The sequence below is a fragment of the Tupaia chinensis genome, unplaced genomic scaffold (assembly GCF_000334495.1).
Source record: "Tupaia chinensis unplaced genomic scaffold, TupChi_1.0 Scaffold000270_1, whole genome shotgun sequence".
NCBI lineage: Eukaryota > Metazoa > Chordata > Mammalia > Scandentia > Tupaiidae > Tupaia > Tupaia belangeri.
This window is the reverse complement of record NW_006159750.1, coordinates 6,185,685-6,206,901: the sequence shown is the minus strand read 5'-3', so window position 1 is coordinate 6,206,901 and position 21,217 is coordinate 6,185,685. Positions and strand designations below refer to the sequence as shown.

General features: G+C 51.0%; 1 protein-coding gene across 1 annotated transcript in view; it reads right to left on the bottom strand.

Moving 5' to 3' along the window:
• The window catches only part of SLC6A17 (solute carrier family 6 member 17), a 37,935-nt gene that overhangs the window by 2,844 nt on the left and 13,874 nt on the right, over positions 1-21,217 (bottom strand). The window contains exons 6-10 of the mRNA XM_006149548.3: positions 7,010-7,252; positions 6,539-6,730; positions 3,836-4,028; positions 2,927-3,086; positions 253-415 (exon numbers count right to left, since the gene is read on the bottom strand). Coding sequence (XP_006149610.1) covers positions 253-415; positions 2,927-3,086; positions 3,836-4,028; positions 6,539-6,730; positions 7,010-7,252 — 951 coding nt within the window. The remainder of the gene's footprint in view (positions 1-252; positions 416-2,926; positions 3,087-3,835; positions 4,029-6,538; positions 6,731-7,009; positions 7,253-21,217) is intronic.

Here is a 21,217-nt window from a genome sequence, read left to right as displayed (position 1 = left end):
AAAGAAAGAAAGAAAGAAAGAAAGAAAGAAAGAAAGAAAGACTGGACAAGTGTGTCCATCTGAGCCTCAGTTTCCCCACGTGTGCTATAGGGACAATGCTGCTGCTCTTGTTGGGCAGTCGTGCAATTCCACAGTAGGTGTGCCAAGCACCTGGCAGCCCGGCACACAGGAGCTGCCTCACAGAGGCTTAGTAGTGTGCATGAAAGACCTGGGAAATGCAACCATGCCTGAAGTGTCAGGGCCCCGCCTCACCTCCTCCTTGATCCAGGCACTGTACCCCGGGGGCGTGACCCCCAGCTGGATGATGCTGGCCGTGGTGAGCACAGCCATGCACAGCGGAGACACAAACTTCCACATGTAGAAATAGAAGCGATAGGGTCGGAAGCCCAGCATCTCCGTCAGCTCCTGCATGAACCTGCAAGGTGTAGCAGAGGGTCCAGCGGTTCACATTTCCACCACCGTGCCTGCCGCTATCTCCACAGCCCCCTCCTCCAGGAAGCCTTCACTGAGCAGTCCCCCTTTCCTGGGCTCTTCTATTCTTCACAGTCAGTGCTTAAGGTGCATGGCCTGGCTGGCCACTGGGAAGGCTCTGCTGTCCTCCTCTAGCCTCACTGACCATGTCCATCATGCCCCACCCAGAGATGTACGAGAGCCCACACACACCCCGGGCAGATGGACAGCCAGTGGAAAGCTTCTGCTTTTCCCAGCACCCAGGCCGCACACTGGCCTGGCACAAGACTCCTCCTGCTGCAAAAAAAGGAGGAGTGCACTTCTCTCTCTAGTATCCAAAGACAGAGGGAAAGTGAGAAATCAACTCCCAGGGGTGGCCCCTTGACTTAGGGTTTCTAACCATGGGTCTCTGAGTAGAATTCCAGAAGGCTAGGGCAGCTAGTAGCCTGGTGGTTAAGGTGGCTGGACCCCATATGACTGATTGCATAGGCTGGGTCCTAGACCCAGCAGCTTGAAAAACACACCAGGCCCATAGGCGTGCATGCCCAAAATCCTGAGAGAAGACTGTAGGAGAAAGGACTGCAGTGTGGTTATTCCCCCTCCCAGTGGGGGTGCTTTCTCACTCCCCCCACCCCATCTTTCTCTCTCTCTGGTAAGTGCACACACCTCATAGCACAATGAAAAAAAAAAAAAGAATTCCAGGAAGCCACAGGCTATGGACTTGAAAAGCATTGAAAAATCTTATCTTGGGGGACCAGCAGTTAGCATAATGGCTATGTCACTGAACTCCCATGTAGCTGACTGTGGTCAAGTCCTGGACCTGGTGGCTTAAACTCATGCCGGGTGCGTGTGCATGCACACCCAAGATCCCGAGAGGAGAATGTAGGAGAAGGGATTTCGGCATGGCCACCCTTGGGGGGTGATTTCTCACTTTCTATCTTTCTGTCTCTCTCTGTCTTTCTGGTGAGTGCACGCACCCTATAGCAAAAAGCTCTCCAAAAAAATTTTTAAAAAAAAAAAACAACTAATCTTCGCCTCAATTACACCTGACTGAAATCTGGCATTTCTAATATAAATACAAACAACTATGGTAGTTTTAACAGTACCTGTGACTGTCACCAATAGATAAATCAGATGTTTGCATATCACATTACAGTCGTTGAAGATAACCAGAAACATTACTTATATTCATCACTATTTCAAGACTATTTCTGTAAAAGCCACAGCCAGATCTTGTAAGTTAATGCAGTAAAATTAAAGCATACATACCTTACTACATCATAGATTTTAAATATCTTGCTTTTTTTTTTTTTTTGGATAAGTTTTCGCTATAGGGCACATGCGCTCGCCAGGCAGACAGAGAGGGACATAGAGACAGAAAGCGAGAAATCACCCCCCAGAGGGGATGGTCATGCTGCAATCCCTTGTCCTCCAATGTCCTCTTGGGATCTTGGACACGCACGCACACGCGCCCGGCGTGAGTTTTAAGCCATCGGGTCTGGGACGTGAACTGCGATCGACTACGTGGGAGTCCAGTGACATAGCCATTACGCTAACTCCTGGTTCCCAATATCTTGCTATTTTTCAATATAATTAGTTCCCTATATATTTTATCTTATGCACTTAAAAGTGCTATTCTGAGAAGGGGAAGAGGGGCTCCCCCATGCTGAAGGGGTCTCTGGCACAGAGGAGGGTCGGAGTCCCTTCTGGCAGTGTCTTCCAGTCCTGGCTCACAGGGGTGGAGGCAAAGTGCTCCTTTCCCGACCATGCTGTCCCCTCCTGCACTCTTCTGGGAAGCTGAGGCCCCCATGAGATAGCCCGATCCCAAAAGCAAGTCTAAGCTTCAGGGAGGGTCAGACTGCATGGGTTTTCGAAGCCCCCGGTCCTACTAAGGACAAGGACAGTGTGGCCACAGACAATGCCAAGTAAGAGGAGAGACTCGGTCCCGGAGCTTCTTGTGGACACAGATTTATCCTTCAGTGAGGGACGAGGCCAGAAGCTGACTTAGAAGGTGCAGGTCTGCCCGAGACTTAGGCCGTAAGCCCCAATCCTTTCTCACTGCCGAAACCTCCTACCTGCCCGACCTGAATTTGGGGTCTAAACCACACCTTCCAGTGGTGTACCAGACTGCCGAAGTCTGCAGGCTCCTTGAGAGCTGGGGTCTCTTGTACACTCACCAAGCATAACAGACTTCTAACGAAGGCTTGAACCTGGGAAAGATGCCATGGTAATTTAAGGACTCCTGACTCCTAGCCCGGCTCTGCCTCTCTCCAGCCAAGTGGCCTTGGGTAGTCATATCTTCTCCCTGCACCTCGGTTTCCCTCAGTGACCTGAAAGGGCACTTTCAGCTCTGACATTCTGATTCTTTGATCTCCTGCCCCCGTCTCCAGCAGCCCTGGGAACACAGGACTCTCTAGAGAGTTATCGGGGGACAGACCCCTCCTCTTGCTCCCACCCCACCCCATATCCCTCTTACTTCTTGGTTCCATAGATCCAGGCCACAGCGATGTTCTCAAGAATGACGATGACAGTGAGTGGCAGGGTGGCCGAGTAGTCATCAAACATGGTGACAAAGTAGTTTCCGGAGCGCTGGACGAACAACAGCCCCACGAAGAATGCAAAGACACAGCAGCCCACTACAGAGAGCCGGGAGGCCGGTGTGGGGGCAAAGGTGCAGGGTGGGTGGGGCCCTGTGGGTCTCGGGGGGCACCCAGGCCCCTCCCATCACACCCCCTCCTGGCAGGGCTGCAGCCCACCCTGCAGCAGGCCCAGCCCTGCATGGGGAATCCAGATGCGGGGGTGGTGAGCTCCCCCTCCACCAGGTAGGAGCCTCTGGAGGAGCAGCACGTCGGCTGCCCCTCACGCAGTTTCTGGCCTGCACAGGCGCTCCACTTAACCGCCGTGTTTGATTTAAATAACTCAGCGGATTGTTCCCAGGGCCTTTTCCCCCACCTCCATTCCCCCTTTTGAGCACAGGAAGATACTCCCCTGGGATGTAGGTGAGAGTAGCCCTTACACAGCCCAGATCAGCATAGCAGGGCAGAGGGAACTGTGGACACAGCCTGGGACTCGAGTGACAAAGATGGGACAGGATGCAAGGCCAGGGCTGAGTGTACCCTGCCCAGGACGACCCAGCAGGCCCTTGGGGAGAGAGGCAAGTGAACTCAAGAAAGAAGCTGGGTTTTCCAACAGCCCCCTTCTGGTTCATGTGTGCTAGTCTCTGGGTGGTACGACGTGGGTCCCCAGTGGGGAGGAGGAACCCTCTGGACGTGGGGTCATGATTGACTCAGTCAGGCCCTAATCCCTCTAAGGTCAGAGTCTGACTTGATCGATGTCCATGTAGACAGGGCCGAGGGACGGGGTGGAGGCTGTGGGGAGGAGTTACCTGTGAACATCTCCTTGGGCACCTTGAAGGTGTCGATGATGGGCGTGGTGATGCCCGCCATGGTGCCGATCATGCTGCCCAGTCCCAGGTTGATGAGCATCAGGAAGAACATGACGGACCAGAACGGGGAGGCCGGGAAGTGCGTCATGGCCTCGGTGAAGGCGATGAAGGCCAGGCCGGTGCCCTGCACAGACTGCGGGTGGGGGGAGCAGGGCCTATGAGGCCTCCTGGCCTGGAAGCCCGCTCCCTTACCTCCTCCCCTCTCACAGGGATCCCCACCTCCAACTAAGTCCTGTTGGCTTTGGCAAGTGGGTTTCGAACTTTAGTGGTGGGATGGACAAACACCGACACAGGTGCTCCCCTGGGGCTTGGAATCTATAGGTTACATGTGTGAGGGCCCGCCCATGCAACTCCGATGAAGATGCTCGTGTTTCAACAAGCCCAGCTCAAGACTCGCCTCCGCTGAGACATCTCCCCTGTCTGCTCTGGCCACTCCGGTTGCTCCCAGCTCTGACCTCCTGAACTCCAGACCCTAGCACAGTGGTCTCAGCCTTGGCTCCCAGTGGAAGCACACTGGAACTTGAGAAGCCCTCAACCGTTTGGGCTGGATGGTGGTACCATGGCAAAACATAACGCTCTGTGTGACCCACATGGGAAGCCTCCAGTGTCCATCCAGAGACTTCCCTGAGTACGCCGAGCATGTGCATGCCCGTGATCCAGGCTGGCTGAAGCTGGAGGTGGGTCGCAGGCACTGCTAGGGTGCTGTCTCTCTGTGCCTCTCCTTAGCTCTCTTGCTCATAGCAGAAAGAAATAAAAAAATAAACTTAAACAAAAAACAAGTTCCTGTTTCTCGATGATGCAATTGGTCTGGAGTGGAGCTGGGGCTGGAGAGTTATAAAGCCCCCCAGGTGACTCTAAGGGGTTGCCAGAGCCGAGAACCACTGCTTCAATGCTGGGGCCCCTGCTTCTGCAACTGCAGACATCGCTTACATGCACCGTCCCGTAATGTCCAGGGACTGTGAGGGAACACACCTCTCAACTGAGTACGTGTGTGCTTCTCATCATTTTGATGTGATTGAGGTTGGATTATAGGAAAAAATGCTGTAATTCTAGTTTTATTCAGAGGACCACACCTATGAAAATGGGGCAGGCCTCACAGAACACGGAAGGGGGGGGTCCTTTGTGCTGCTAGTCAGCTGGGCAGAAACCAGGGCAGGGGTCTCCTGCTGGGCCCCTTTGCTCTTGACCCCCCTGGGAAGGAGTCAGGGGAGTGGTAGGCAGCTCCCTCTACATTAGGGTGGGCCAGGTCAATGGAGCTGACGGTTTTTTTTTTTGTTTGTTTGTTTGTTTTGAGAGAGATTGTTGCTATAAGGCATGTGCACTTGCCAAAGAGATAGACAGAAAGCAAGAAATCAACCTCCAGGGGGATGACCACACCGCAATCCCTTCTCCTCCATTCTCCTCTCAGGATCTTGGGCACGCACGCACACATGCCTGGCAGAGGTGACTTTTAACGAGGAGCCCAGGCCATAGTCCCAGGAAAGCTTTGCCTTCCCTAGCCCCATGAGGAAGGGCAAGGTGACCCAGGTTGATGGGAGGCACCTCTGCCCCATGTGAGCCTGGGCTCCAGAGGTCCCCAGGACCCTGTGACTGTCTCCCTCCTATTATCCCATCTCGCAGAACAGTCCTTTTGGAAGTATAAATAGAGACCAGGTGTCCAAACTTGGGCTTGAGCATTAAGAGGTGACGGGTCATCATGGCAATGGTGGGACTTGGATTGGGGACAGCTTGGGAAGGCACAGAGCAGGAAGGGGTGATTCAAAGTCTGGGCTCTGACCAGCCTATGGGACCCGAACCCTTCTCCCCATTTACTAGCTGTCAGACCTTGACTCACTTACAAGTTACTCATCTATAAAAGAGGAGACGGGGCCAGCAGGTGGCATGGCGGTTGTGGAGCTGTCCCACATGGCCGACTGCCGTTGGCGTCCTGGACCTGGCAGCTTGCTTTTTCACTTTCTCTCTCTTTCTATCTGTCTCTCTCTGGTGAGTGCACATGCACTGTAGCAAATTTTAAAAGTAATATAATGATAAATAAAATTATACACACACACATATATACATATATACACACACACATATACATGTATACATATATGTATATATATATTTTTTAACAGAGAAGAGGAGACAATATTAAGCCTCAACTATAGAGCTGTCATGAGGCTCAAAGGAGAGACATGGCAGAGGGTAACCCCAATTTAAGCACTTGTTTTCTGCACTCCACGTGCATGGCACTATTCTAGGTACATTACGTACAGCCATGACCACGCATAGGAAGCTCATTCAAGAGATGGGAGTGTCACCCCACATGCCAACTATTGCTATAGGGCATGCGTGCTCTCTGGAAAGAGACAGAGAGACAGAGAAAGAGGAGGTGCTTTCACCTGAGAAAGCACCCCGCAGGGGGATGGCCAGGCCATAATCCCTTCTCCTCCATTCTACTCTTGGGATTTTATCTGCTTTGTCTCCTCCCTAGACTCAAGATACCTCAAGGCAGGGAATTTGGCTCATACCCTCCCTCCCTCTGCCTCTGGACACACAGTGAGTCCTCGCCTACATAAATGAATGACTCCCCATTTGTTTTCTGAGGCCTGTGCCCAAACGCCCCACCACAGCCAGTCCGAGCCCCTGCCTGTCCCGCACCTTGTCCAGCTCATCCTCCAGGAGGCAGGGGTCGAGGCCCAGGGCAGAGAAGCGGTCCTCCTTCACAGTCATGATGACACTGTACATCTCCGCGTAGTCCTTGGTGGTCAGGTGAGAGAAGTTGACATGGGGTGGGATGAGGTCCCGGCTCAAGACATTAGTGTTGAGGTACCCTAGGATTTTCTCAGCATTTTTTCTGCAGGACCGAGCAGAGAGGGCCAGGTAAGAAGGCGGGGGATAAGTGGTGGGCAAGGACCCAGAGGCTCCTTCCAGACACCTAGGCAGACCCCCATGGACCATTGACAGAAATATCTCTGAACCTGTCATGTGGCCCAGGGCCAAGGCCAGAGAGCACGCCTCTGATCTCCTTCCCCGGCCCAAGTGGAGGGGACCTCTCTGTGCACGGCCCACCTCCCCACCCCAGGTAAGGCAGACGGGGAGGAGAAGAGGCAGGAGGAAAGGTGCCACTTACTCAACCACACACTTCTCATTCATGATGTTGGCCTTGAAGCCCAGCACAGCGAACACCACGAGGGTGGCCAACACCGAGGTAAAGAAGTTGATGAAAGACACGAGGGCGGCGTCAAAGTGGCAGTTGTTGTCCTGCTTGTTGTAGCTGGAGAAGGCGATGACACCACCAAAGCCCAGGCCCAGGGCGAAGAAGACCTGTGTGGCCGCCTCCCGCCACACCTGGGGGTCAAGCATCTTGTCCAACTATGGGGGAGGACCATGGCAGGGGAAGAAAAGGGACAGAGATGATGGCTTTAACCAGGTGCAGTGGGGCCTCTCTACACCCTTTCCTCTGCTTGATGGAGTTCAGAGGCAGCATGGCAAGCTGGTAAAAGCCCGGGCTGTGCGACCTTCGCAAGTCCCCATCTCCCCGAGCCTTGGCTTTTCCACGTGTGACACACAGGTAAGAGGAGCGCTGACTGCAGGGGACGGCTGCACGGCCTGGGGAAGGTGAGACAAGCACTAAGAGCTTACACAGCACGTTCTCAGTCTAGTTCCACTGCTGTCATCACTTCCCAGGGCACTGTCACACCAAGGAGCACCGCCCAGGCCACCACATACGGCTGCGTAGTGACAACCCTGGAGCACGGTTCACTTAGACTATGCTGGGAGCACGCACAGTGCTAGAAAACCAAGGGCACCAGAGCCCCCCCAACACCTCCTCCACCTGAGCCATGAGAAAAAGTTAACAAGAACAGCCCCCCTTCTTCTCCCTCCTGCCTGCCCTCCCTCCCCTTTCCCAGAGAAAGGAGACCCGAGGTGCATCCAAACATCTATACACTCTGAGTTACAAAAGGCCGTCCCACACCTACCATTTTAAAGTGTATTTTGACTGACTTCTCCCGCTAGAGGGAGAAGCATGCCCACCAGGTTCTTCACAGCCTCAGCCAGAGGGGATCACAGGCACGCAGGCCTGGCAGGACAGGGAAGCCTCAGGACACAAACTCAAGACCTTCCCGCATGGTTTCAGCATCGAGGAACATTGCGCTATGCTGAACTACCACGGCTGGCCCCCAGAAGCACAAAGTCCAGACACTTCCTAGAGAGAGGGAGTCCCTACCTCATCCCCCATCTGTCCTCGGACCTGACAGGAGCCCAAACCCTAACAACACTTGGAAGGCATGGGGCAGCTTCCAATGGCCTTTCACATCCACATCCACTTTCCGTTTGCTCCTTGAGGCAGGGACCAAGGAGCAAGCAGGCAGGATCCTAGCTCCTGTGGATGCTCCACTCTAGTCTGAGACGGACGCTGCTCACATGATCCCACAACAGATGCAAAACTGCAAATGAGACAAGATGTGTGAAGGCCAGACACCCGGTGCTCAGGGAGTCTGTCACGGGGGATGCGAGCAAGTCAGGAAAAAGGGGACGCTTCCCAGGGGAAGGGTTCTCGAGCTGACATTGGAGAGGTGATGAAAGCTAGGCGAGGCGGGGTGGGAGCATGCTCACGGGGAACAGTGAGGTCCCGAGGTGGGACAGAATGTGGTGTACAGGAGAACAAGGAGGCCAGGGTGGCTGACGCAGCAAGGACAGGCATGATGGCCCAAGTGAAGCTGGGGGAGGCAGAGGAGTCTGATTAAAGGCCCGTATAGTCCTTGTCTTTATCCTAAGCATGCATGTCACCCAGGAAAGCACAGTTTGAAGAGCGAAGGACTCCATGAGATGTGCGCTTCCCAAAGATTCGAGTGGGTGCAGTGTGGTATGCCGTGAGGAAGCGCCTTTTGGGGTCCAGGTGGGAGGTGAAGGCAGCTCTGCCTAGGGCTGGACTGGTGTCGAGGGACAGATTCCAGCAGAAAAAACCAAGCGGGATGGACTGGAGAAGGGGTCCCTGGGGTGGGAGTGGCCTAGGCGACAGCCATATCTCTGGCCTGCACACCTGAGCAGGTAGCGATGGGAACATAAGAAGAATAGGTTGGTGAGGTTGGGCAGGCAAGCTCAAGACATCAGCTCCAGAAAGGCTGAGTTCAACGTGTCTTTACAACGAGGAGAGGCCACGCGGGCAAATGGACCAATGAGTTTGGAGTCGAGGGGATAACTGAGCTGGAGCTAAGACTCAGGAGTAGCAGGCATACCAGAGGGTTTAAAGCTGCAGCTGTGGAGACAGAGGGCCAAGAGACCAAGGGGGGCCTGGGGCCAAGTCAGCCTCCCCATTAATGCAGCAGCAAAGGAAAACCCAGGAAGGCTGGATCCCGAGCATGAGAGACCAGAGGCTGAGCAAAGGACGTCAGAGCAACTCTGCAGTGAGGCGGTCACAGTGGGCTCGACTGAGGCTGTTCAGGGAGCCCTGGGGCCAGAGGCCAGGCGGAGAGAGGAGAGGAGCAGGGGGAGGAGATGCAGCTGACGTAGGTAAGCAAGTCCGCAGAGAAGCTAGCCATGGAGCAGGAGGAAACGGCATTAGCAGAAAGAGGCCATGAAATCAAGGAGGCTTGTTTTTTTCCTACACAGGGACTTCATAAAGTTCACGGAAATGGAATGAAAGTATGATTTTATTTTGGTGCAAAAAATTTTTGAAATCCACACATCATTTTTTCATAATACACTCTTCCATGAACGTTTTGAGGACCTTATGTATGTTGGCTCATTTTTTTAAAGAATTATTTTATTTAACTTTACTGATTTATTATTATTATTTAATTTGTCCAGAGAGAGAGAAAGAAATAAAGCAAGCCACCAGGTCTGGGACTTGAACCATGATAGGTCATGTGGGAGTCCAGCACCTTAACTCTCAGGTCACTTGCCAGACCCTGTTGACTCATTTTTGGTTTCAATGGAGTGACTTGATGATACCGTGAAGTGGATGGAGGACACGGGTGGGGGCAGGGCTATCTTCCATAGAGGACCTTGGCCGCTCAGTGGAGAGAGGATGGCAAGAGGGCAGGGTGTGGCAGCTGCAGGCAGGTTTCGTACCTGTTTCCTGTCTCTGTTGTCCTAGGAATTTCTATCTTGGTGGTAGGAGGGAAATCATCCGCAGGCTCTGAGTGTGCTAGGGGGGCTTGGATGAGTAGAAGTGCTTTAAAATCGTCATACCAAAGCATGGCAGAGCGAGGGGGTGCCCACTGCCCAGGGCCCAGAGCTTGCACGGGTGGCTGTCTGGGCTTCAGCAGAAGAGGAAACACTATCCTCTTTACAAGGCCCCAGTCCCTTGTCTAACCGCCCTGGGGCCACGCTGGTTCTGGAATGCAAGCTTTTGTTTCTAATTTTATTTCAGAAAGGTAATCTGGTACATATGCCACTTAACTGCATAACACCCCCAGCGGGGTCCCGGGCCGCACCCTGTAGTCAACACATTAGTATTTCTGCAGCAGAAAATGAATATTCACACCACGTGCTTCTGCAAAGATATAAATAGCCTCACATCTGTGCAGGTCATTTTGCCTCCAAATGAGTCCTGAGAGAACAAAACATAACCAACTTCTGTTTTTCTGGGATATTTGGGATTTGGGCATTATGGATAAGGACACAGACGTTTGTACTGAGCCTAATGCAAATCTGGGGATTCTGAAAAAGAGAGAGAGAGAACAAGCACAGTCCTGCAGTGAAAGGACTTCCATAACAGACAGGGAGTAGGGGGTGGAAAAATCACTTCCCAGAGAGGAGATGGTCATGCTGCAATCCCTTCTCCTTCATCTCCTCCCGACGTTTTGGGCACTCATGCATACACATGGGCCTGGCATAATTTTCAATCCGCCGGGGTCTGGGACTTGAACCATGGAGTCAGCCATGTGGGATCCAGCACTTTGACCCCCATGCCACCTGCTGGCCCCCTCTTGGGTGAGTTTTAAAAAAAGATCTTCCCAGAAGGCTCCAAGCAGAGGGATTACTCATGCCTGGAAAGCATGCTGGCCTTCACTGGTGTTCACAGACGTCAGTCAGGGCGGTTCTGCCACAATCCACAAACCGGGGTCCTTCTCTCAGTGTACAAGCCAGCCCTCATGGGTAGGCTCTGGGCAGTGTGGAGAGCCCCAACTAGAAGGAAGTATGAGATTTTATAAGAGGGCACGTTGAGACACATGCAGCTCTGGTCATGTCCTTGCATGCTGAAAGATCTCTGATGCTTCCCCGCCATCTTCTAGAAAAGCCTTTTCCTCTCTTACATTCTGAGCGCTATAAATAGTTAACTGGCTACTGTTCGAAGGCACCATATCTTTCCCACCTCTGGCCTTTGCACAGACTGCCAGAATTCTTTTCTCTCTGCCTAGAATTCTTTTCCTCCTACTCATTTTCTGGTGAACTCTTCTTTCTCTCTCAAAATCCAGCACAAATATCACCTCTTTTGCAGCTTTCCTTGGAAGAGGCATCAGGGGCCTTGGGTTCTCGCAGGTACTGTCAATACCTACATCACAGGTTTACATGTCCACGCCTCTCCTTCACCCCTCTGTGTTAGGGATGTAACCCACCTCCTGCTCACACTGTGTGGGCAGCGCCTGGCACATGGAAGAGAGGGAAAGAATGGGGAGGGAGAGAGACAGACAGACAGAGACAAGTTGACTGGTCTCCCCAAGGGTGCAGGCTGAGCAAGAAGAACCAGGGGCTGTGAAGATGTACCAGCCTCTTTGGGCTATGACACAGGACAAGAAAATCCTAGAACTTTAAACTTCTGCTTTCTAAAACGTGATTTTTAATGCTGGCTTCCTCTCCTCTTTCCTCCCTTCCTCTCTCTCCATCTCTCTCATAATTATTTCCTTTTGATCTAGAACAGTCATTACTAAAGCTTCTACTAAAAGAGCAGATTGGGGCTGGCCCCAACGCCAAGGAGCTAGGGGAGTTGGACCCTAACTGGCTGACCGAGGTTCCGATCCTGGCTCCAGCAACTTGAAAAGCATGCCAGGGGACGGTGCGTGCATGTCCCAAATCTCGACAGAAGGAAGAAATGGAAGAGATTGTTGCATGACCATGCCCCGTTGGGGGGTGCTTTCTCCCTCTTTCTCTGTCTCTCTCTCTGTGTCTCTGGTGAGTTCACATACCCTCTGGCAATTTAAAGGAAAACAAATCTCAGACCACCTCTGAGACCAAATACACGCTATCAGTTAGGATTCTCACCACTCCCCAAACCCGAAAGGCTTAGGACAAACAAGGACATGGATAAATTCCTCAGCCCAATCACTGCTCTTAAACAGAGGCCCTCCAGGGAGGACACCACAAAACTACAGATGAGAGCTGGTCCTTTAGCTTCGGAAATTTCTTAGAGGACAAAACATGCACCGACTCTGGATACAAACAAAAACTGTGCTGTTGTCGTTGTTGTTAAGATGGCATCTACTTGCTGCCTTCTCCCATTTTTAAACATGGTAGAATATTTGTTGCTAAATGCACAAAAGGAGAGAGGATAGTGTAGTGAGCCCCCATGTACCCATCATCCAGCAAGTGGCCAGACCCGAATCTGGATGACGGCCCCGGAAAGCACCTGCAGGTGCCAGAGCTTGACGCTGAGCAGAAGCGAGCCCTGCGGGAGGGTCTCTGGAGGCCCTGCAGCTGGGAGGCACAGTGCTGACGGAGAGATCCCAGACGCCCGATGGCAATCTGAGGTAAACTGAGTCGGAACGCCTAGTGTCCCTTGAATAAAGAGGCCCTTTCTGGAATCCCTGGGATACCGAATAGTGCTTGTCTCAACAACTGTCAATGGAGGGCGGAGGCAGGCCAGACTCAGGGAGCCCCATGCTCCTTCCGGACATCACATGGGGATGTGACAGCAAGAGGAGAGGCGGGAAACGGGCTTTCCCTGGGAACGACAAGGTTTGCTCCTTCCTTGGGAGGCCTGCTCTGAAACAGCCAATGGCTTCCTGCTGGTTGGGGGAGCACAATGGCTGAGCCACTTCCTCCACAGGGAATGAGGTGTTTCACGGCGTTTGACTCACCGGCATGAGGATGCTTTCTGCACCCACGAGCAGCGGCCGAGCCCGAGCCCGGGCTGGTGTGAGACAGGAGCACACGCCCTTGCTTTTCAGCACAGCACGCGGCGCCTACCAGTGCAGAGCCAGACGGGGCCACGAGACACCAGATGGCACTGGAGCACGGGTTCCCACTGCCCAAGGACACCGTCACCTTCATAAGGGACGAGGATGAGAATAGCTAGTGCTTACCGTGGGCCCTCCGCTGCCAGGAGCAGTCCTACACTTGCTCCTGACAGTCCTATAAAGGACATACCATTGTTCACCCCATCCTGCAGCTGAGGAAACTGAGGCCCCGACAGCAGGAACTTGCCTGCTGGCTGCTGGGTGGTGAGCTGGATCCAAGTCAGAGCAGAACCCACCCTCTGGTAACAAGGCTGGGCTGCCTTCGTGTCCCTGCTGAGAGGCTCTTGCTCTACACGTGGGAGTCAAAATATTCCACCCCTAACCTCTACACCAGGGCCTCAGCATTTGCAGGGACCCTGCTGTCTCTGCTAAGGGTTAACGCATACCTCGGCTCCTATGGTTTCCTTTCCCCTGGCCCTGGATCCCAAACACCCCAATCCCCTTCCCAGCTGTAACCATGACATCAGTTTTCCGTGTGCCCCCCCCCCCCGGATTTTTTTTTTTTTTTGTACTAGGGGCAAATCAACCCCAACACATTTTTTGCTATAGGGTACATGCACTCACCAGAAAGACAAAGAGAAACAGACAGAAAGCGAGAAATCACCCCCAGGGGGGATGACCATGCTGCAATCCCTTCTCCTCCTTTCTCTTCCCGGATCTTGGGCACACACACGCACCCGGCCTGAGTTTAAGTCACCGAGTCCGGGACTCAAATCATGGTTGAGTATATAGGAGTCCAGCGACATAGCCATTATGCTAACTGCTGGTCTCCTCACCGCCCCCCCCAGGGATATTTTATGCATGGATCAGTAATATATACACACATGTTTATATGAGGGGGCTTCAGAAAATTCACAGAAAGCAGGTTGAAGCACAGGTTATTTTGATGCAAAAACATTGAAATCCATGAATAGCTTTTTCATAATACACATTTTCTATAAACTTCCTGAAAACTTCTCGTATGTATGTGTACATGGGCATATTCCTCCTCCTCTGCCTTTTTCATTTTTTTCCCTGCCACCAACACCAGATTTGTCCAAAGGCCTGGGACATCCCTGGGCCCACCGCCCTTGCCCCAGCCTTCCATACTTTTTCGACACACTAAGATGAGGACTCACAGAATCCCGGAGCTCCCAGAAAGCTGCTTTCTCTGCCTTTGCCCAGGCATAGCTCAACCCTACAGTTATCGAACCACTCCGTGCCTCAGTTTCCCCACCTGTAAAACAGTGGTAGTAGAGGGCCATGAGGAGGTTTAAGTGCTAATATACACAGCCATCCATCGTAAAACACAGTGAGGTTCTCTCGTCTCTGGCTGTGAACAAAAGCCTGCTTTTGGGGAACCAGCAGTTAGCGTAATGGCTATGTCGCTGGACTCCCACGTAGTTGACCGTGGTTTGCGTCCCGGACCCGGTGTCTTAAAACTCACGCCAGGCGCGTGTGCGTGCGTGCCCAAGATCCCGAGAGGAGAACAGAGGAGAAGGGACTGCGGCATGACCATCCCCCTGGGGGGTGATTTCTCGCTTTCTGTCTCTCTGTCTTTCTCTGTCTGGCGAGCGCACGCACCCTATAGTGAAAAAACCTCTCCAAAAAAAAAAAAAAAAGCCTGCTTTTGGAGCCGTGAAACACTGTCCATCTCGGAATGGCTGCAGTGTGAGCGACACATGTGGTTGAACTCACTGCACGCGCCTGACCCCTCACCTCCAGCAGGGCCCCTCCTGTCCACTCGTCCCTTCTCTCTTACATGACTATTACTTCACACCCACTCTTCTTTGGACCCGCCCAGCCCTGTCTCCTCTGTTCCTACTCTCAGCTGATCATGCTTCCTGCTTCACTGAGAAAAGGACACACCCACAGGAGTCCCAGGATGACTGCCTCCACAGCTTCTCACCTGCAGCATCCGTGCCCACAGGCTGGTCCTTCTCTCCTGCTGCTGTGGGAACTGGGTGAGCCCCTGGCTGAGACCAGCTCCTCCACGGGCTTTTTTTTTGCTCATTCCTCCTCTCCTACAGCATCAATCTTCTCCTTTCACTGGATTTTTTAAATATGCAATTCAATGATTTTTAATATATCACAGAGCTGTGCAGCCATTACAATTAATTCTGGAATTTTTTCAGCACCCTGAAAAGGAAGCCTGTACCATGGTCAGGTGGTAGTATAGTAACACAGCTGGACCCACACGGGAAAGGTCTTCGGTTCGCATCCCAGGACCTCCCTGAGCATGCTGGGAGTTTAAGTGTATGCTTCAGGTTGGTTGAGCCTGGGATGGGTCAGTGTCAGGAGTGCCTAGTCAACTCTGTCATCCGTCTCTTTCTCTTGGAAGAAATAAAGAAACTTTTTTTTTTTAAAGGTTTTTGCTATAGGGCACATGTGCTTGCTGGAAAGACAGAGAGAGACAGAGAGAAAGTGAGAAATCACCCCCCAGGGGGGATGGCCACGCCGCAACCTCTTCTCCATTCTCCTCTTGGGATCTTGGGCACGCACACATATGCGCCCGGCGTGAGTTTAAGCCACCGGGTCCAGGACTTAAACCATGGTCGACTACATGGGAATCCAGCGACATAGCCATTACACTAACGGCTGGTCCCAAGAAACTCTTTTTTTAGAGAGTGTTTTGTTTTGCTGTAAGGCACTCACTGGAGAGATGGAGAGAAAAAAAGTGAGAAATCACCCCCCCAGGGGGGATGGCTATGGCTCAATCCCTTGTCCTCCATTCTCTCTGGATCTTGGGCATGCACACACACAAGTCCAGTGTGAGATTTTTTTTTTTTTGAGAGGTTTTTGCTATAGAGCATGTGCACTCACCAGAAAGACAGAGATAGACAGAGAGACAGAAGCAAGAAATCACCCCCCAGGGGAGATGGCCATGCCACAATCCCTTCTCCTCCATTCTCCTCTCAGGATCTTGGGCAGGTACACACATGCACTTGGCATGAGTTTAAGTCACCGTGTCTGGGACTCAAACCATGGTCAACTACATGGGAGTCCAGCAACATAGCCATTACGCTAACTGCTGGTGTGAGTTTTAAGTTGCCAGGTCCAGGACTCAAACCACAGTCAACTATATGGGAGTCTAGCAACGTAACCATTAAGCTATCTGCTGGTCCCAATAAATTTTTTTCTAAAAATAGGAAGCTCCATCTCCATGAATGTCAATTCCATCAAGCAGTGGCATGAAGGTTAAGGCACTGGATCCCACGTGGCTGACTTTGCAGTTCAAGTCCCAGACCTAGTTGCTTGAAAAATATACTGGGTGCTTGTGCATGAGTGTCCGCAATCCTAAGCGGAGACATGGAGAAGAGACTGTGGTGTGGCCATCCCCCAGGGGGGCGATTTCTCACTTTCCCTCTCTGTCTTCTTCCAGTGAGTGCACCCACCCTGTAGAAAAAACTAAAAAAGAAAAATAGAAAGCCCATACCCATTAATAATCGTTCCCATGCCTCCCCCAACTTCCCCAAAGGTCTAGCCCTAAACATCCTCTAATCTACTATTATCACGAATTCACCTACACCAAGCAGTCCACCTAGATGGAATCATACAAGCTCATCTTTTCTGTCTGGCTTTTCTCACTGAATTTAATATCTTCAAGGGCCATCCATGATGTGGCATGTATCAGTACTTTGTTCTTTTCATTATATGGGTGTGCCACATTTTGGCGGGCTATTCTCCAGCGGATAGAGACTTGTGCTGTTTCTAGTTTGGGGCTATTAAGAATAATGCTGTTATGAACATTCACCTACAGGTTGGTGTGAACTTGGGCTTTTGGTTCTCTCAGATATGTGCCGAGGAGTGGAGCCGCTGGGTCACACGCTAGCTCTGTTTAACCTCAGCAACTGCTAGACTATTTTCCAAAGCTCCTGCACCATTTTACATTCCCACCAGCAGGGTACTATAGATTGTTTTTGTCGTCACATAAAATTCTGAAGTAACACCCGTGGCCCCTCTCCAGTTACCTCCGGGCTTCTCATTTCTTCACTCTGCTTTATGGCAAAACTCTGGAAATTAAGCGGTCTCTGTTACTTAGCTCCGATTCCTCATCTCTCACATTCCCTTCAACCCGGCACTAGTTTGTCCCCAGCATTCCAATAAAATGGCTCTTGGCAAGGTCACCAGGGCCCCCACTACTGTCGAGGGATTGGTCATTTCTCAGTCCTCGTCACTTGGCATCTTAGCAGCAGTGCACATGGCTGACCATTCCTTCTTTCTTAAAGCCTTTTCCCTACTCTGCCTCTGAGATGGGTGTGCACACACACCCCCACCACCTTCCTCTCCCTCCACCTCCTGCTCCCTCCCTCTCCTGCTCCCTCCCTGTCCTCTTCCCGCTGCCTCAATGACTATTGCTCTCTCACCCTCTGAACACTGAGGCTTCAGTGCTCAGTTCTCTGTGCTCACTCTCCAGGTGATTAGAATCAATCCACAGCTTTAAAATGTATTACCCGGGGGCTAGCAGGTGGCATGGTTGTTAGGGCGCTGGACTCCCACATGACTGACCAAAGTTCGAGTCCCGGACCTGGCAGCTTGCTTTCTCACTTTCTTTCTCTCTCTCACTCTCTCTCACATGTGCCCTAGAGGAAATTTAAAAATAACAATATAGCTCCGATTCCTCATCTCTCACATTCCCTTCAACCCGGCACTAGTTTGTCCCCAGCATTCCAATAAAATGGCTCTTGGCAAGGTCACCAGGGCCCCCACTACTGTCGAGGGATTGGTCATTTCTCAGTCCTCGTCACTTGGCATCTTAGCAGCAGTGCACATGGCTGACCATTCCTTCTTTCTTAAAGCCTTTTCCCTACTCTGCCTCTGAGATGGGTGTGCACACACACCCCCACCACCTTCCTCTCCCTCCACCTCCTGCTCCCTCCCTCTCCTGCTCCCTCCCTGTCCTCTTCCCGCTGCCTCAATGACTATTGCTCTCTCACCCTCTGAACACTGAGGCTTCAGTGCTCAGTTCTCTGTGCTCACTCTCCAGGTGATTAGAATCAATCCACAGCTTTAAAATGTATTACCCGGGGGCTAGCAGGTGGCATGGTTGTTAGGGCGCTGGACTCCCACATGACTGACCAAAGTTCGAGTCCCGGACCTGGCAGCTTGCTTTCTCACTTTCTTTCTCTCTCTCACTCTCTCTCACATGTGCCCTAGAGGAAATTTAAAAATAACAATAAATAAAACTAAATAAATAATTCTAAAAAAAATGTATTACCCTAGACTTCCAAATGCATATCTCCACTCCTGACCTCCAGGTTAATATATCCAACTGTTTAGTCAACAGCACCACTTGGATATCTATTGGGCGTTGTAAATCTGACATGTCTAGAACAGTGCTCTATAATACCCACTCCTTACCAAGCCTGCTCCTCCCACCATTTCTCCCGTCTCCGTGAATTTCAATTCCATCTTCCTGGTTGATCAGGCAAAAGACCTCGGAGTCATCCTAGGCTCCTCTTCCTCTCACACCTGACATCTAACCCAACAGCAAATCCTACTGACTCTGCTTCCCAAAGGAGTCTTCCATCTAACCACTTCTCATCACTCCCACTGCCGTCAGCTGGGCTCAAGCCTCTCACCTGGATGATCGTAGTCGTCTCCTAGCAAGTCTCCCCTTCTTCCCTTGTCCTCTCAGATTCTATATGGCAGCCTCCTAAGAGGTTTAGAGTGACCCTCCTAAGACAGAGGTCAGAGCATGTCACTTCTCCAATTGCTCCTATTTCACAAAAGTAAATGCCAAGGTCCTTACCTAGCCTACAGACCCTCCTGATCGGCACTAGTCTCAAGCAAAAAGTGACACAGGCTGTTTGGGGGACCCTAAGTAGAGGAGTTTGAACTTTAAGGCCCTTTAGGCCTTCTCCTCTGGTCAACACATCACTTCAGGTAGAAGGTAGGAGCTGCTCCATGGAATGCTAGTGAACCAAGTCTCCAGTTGGGTCCCACAGGGTCCATCCAGGCCAAAGAGTCAAAGAGTGGGATGCGCCAGGGTTTCCTGTGTGCTGATTCTTTTTTTTTGGAAAGGTTTTCGCTATAGGGCGCGTGCGCTCGCCAGACAGACAGAGAAACATAGAGACAGAAAGCGAGAAATCACCCCCCAGGGGGGATGGTCACGCTGCAATCCCTTCTCCTCCATTCTCCTCTCGGGATCTAGGGCACGCACGCACACGCGCCTGGCGTGAGTTTTAAGCCACCGGGTCCGGGATGTGAACCGTGGTCAACTACGTGGGAGTCCAGCGACATAGCCATTACGCTAACTGCTGGTTCCCCTGTGTGCTGGTTCTTGGTGACTTGGCTCCTCTAGGGCTTTCTGACTGGGGGGGCGTGTATGTTTAGACAGGATCTTACTACGTTGCAACCCCTCTGCCTCAGTCTCCCAAAAAGCTGAGGCTGCAGATGTGTCACCATGCTGACTTTTTAGGGTAGGCCAGGAATCAAACCTAGGTCTCCCATGTGGCCTCTGTCTGCCAAGCAGTAGTGTCCAGCAGGCACTTCTAGATTTGATTTTTTAAAAGCCTCAATTCTTAAAGACTCTGGCTTCTGCAAATGCTGAAGTAATTTGCACAATTTCTTGAACATTCAGTAAATGGCTTTAGGAAGAGGTGTTCCTATTTTCAAAGTGTACATCAACCATTTTGCTTCCATCTGATTAGCAAAAATTTAAGTCTGACAAATGTAGAACAATCAATACTCTCATATACAACTGGTAGGGGATCTTACTAGAGATGAATACTACTACTTTGGAAAACAATTTGACCAGCATCTAGTAAACCTAATGAAATGCATGCTTTTTGAAATAGTAATGCTACTCCTAAACCTACTTCTAAACTCCCTAGAGAAACTTGTTTGCATGAAGACCTGGGTAACATTGTTTACTGTAGCATTATTATAAATGGGAAAACATACATGATCATCGACTAGCCAATGAGTAAATTTTCATTTAGTCCTGCTGTGGAATACTGTATAGCAGTGAAAATGGAACTCCAGAGCTACATGTATCAACAATATAGGTAAACCTCAAAAAATAGTGTTAGACAAAAATATAAGGAAGTCACAAAGGATGCATATGATATGAAGCCATTTATGTGAATTTTCAAAGTACACACAGTGGGCCAGCAGGTGGCATGGTGGTTAAGGACACTGGATTCCTATATGGCCGAATATGGTTCAAGTCCCAGACCTGGCGGCTTGTTTTCTCACTTTCTCTCTCTCTCTCGTCAAATTAAAATAAATAAATAAATACAGTTAAATAAAATAATTGAAAAACAAAAATAACAACAAAGTACACACAAATGCTATGTGTTGTTTATGAACACATTCGTGCACAACAGATTTTAAGGAAGATCAGTCTCAAGTTCAAGATTATAGTTACTCTCTCTGAAATGTTGATGCCTGCCCAAATTCCGACGTCAGAACCTAAAAGCCAGTGTGATCACAGCAAGAGATAAGGTCAGGGCCAACAGGTGGTGTAGTGGCTAAGGCACTGGACCCCCACGTGGCTGACCACAGCTCCAGTCCCAGACCTGGGAGCCTAAAACTCACGTGGAGCACGTGCGCCTGCAGGCCCAAAATATCAGGAGGAGAATGGAGGAGAAGGGACTGAGGTGTGGCCGTCCTCCCCCTGGGAAGGCATTTCTCACTTTCTGTCTCTCTGGTGAGCATACATGCAAAAATCTCTAAAAAAAAAAAAAAAAGAAAAAAAAAGAGTGAAGGCCCTGGGGACATGATTAAGTCATGGGTAGGATTAATGCTCTTATGAAACAGGCTCAAATGAGCTCTCTCGTCCCTTAAACCATGTGAGGACAACAAGAAAACACTGTCTTTGAAGTACAGAGTGAGTCCTCACCAGAACAGAATGTGCTGGTTCCTTGATCTTGGATGTCCTCGCCTCCGGGACTGTGGGAAATATATTTCTGTGTTGATAAATTGCCCAGGGTAAGGTATTTTTATTCTAGCAGACTAAGACAGGAGGTATCTTTGTGAAAGGACGAGAATGGGATCAGAGAGGGCGACACAGACACTTCTGTAGCATCTGTCATAGCCTTAAGAATGTTTCTTATACTATTAGATGAGTGCTGATATGCCTGTGACATTTCATCATTAAAAACACCATTTAAGGGACCAGCAGGTGTTGTGGTTGTTAAGGTGCTAGAAGCTCACCTGCCTAACAGCGGTT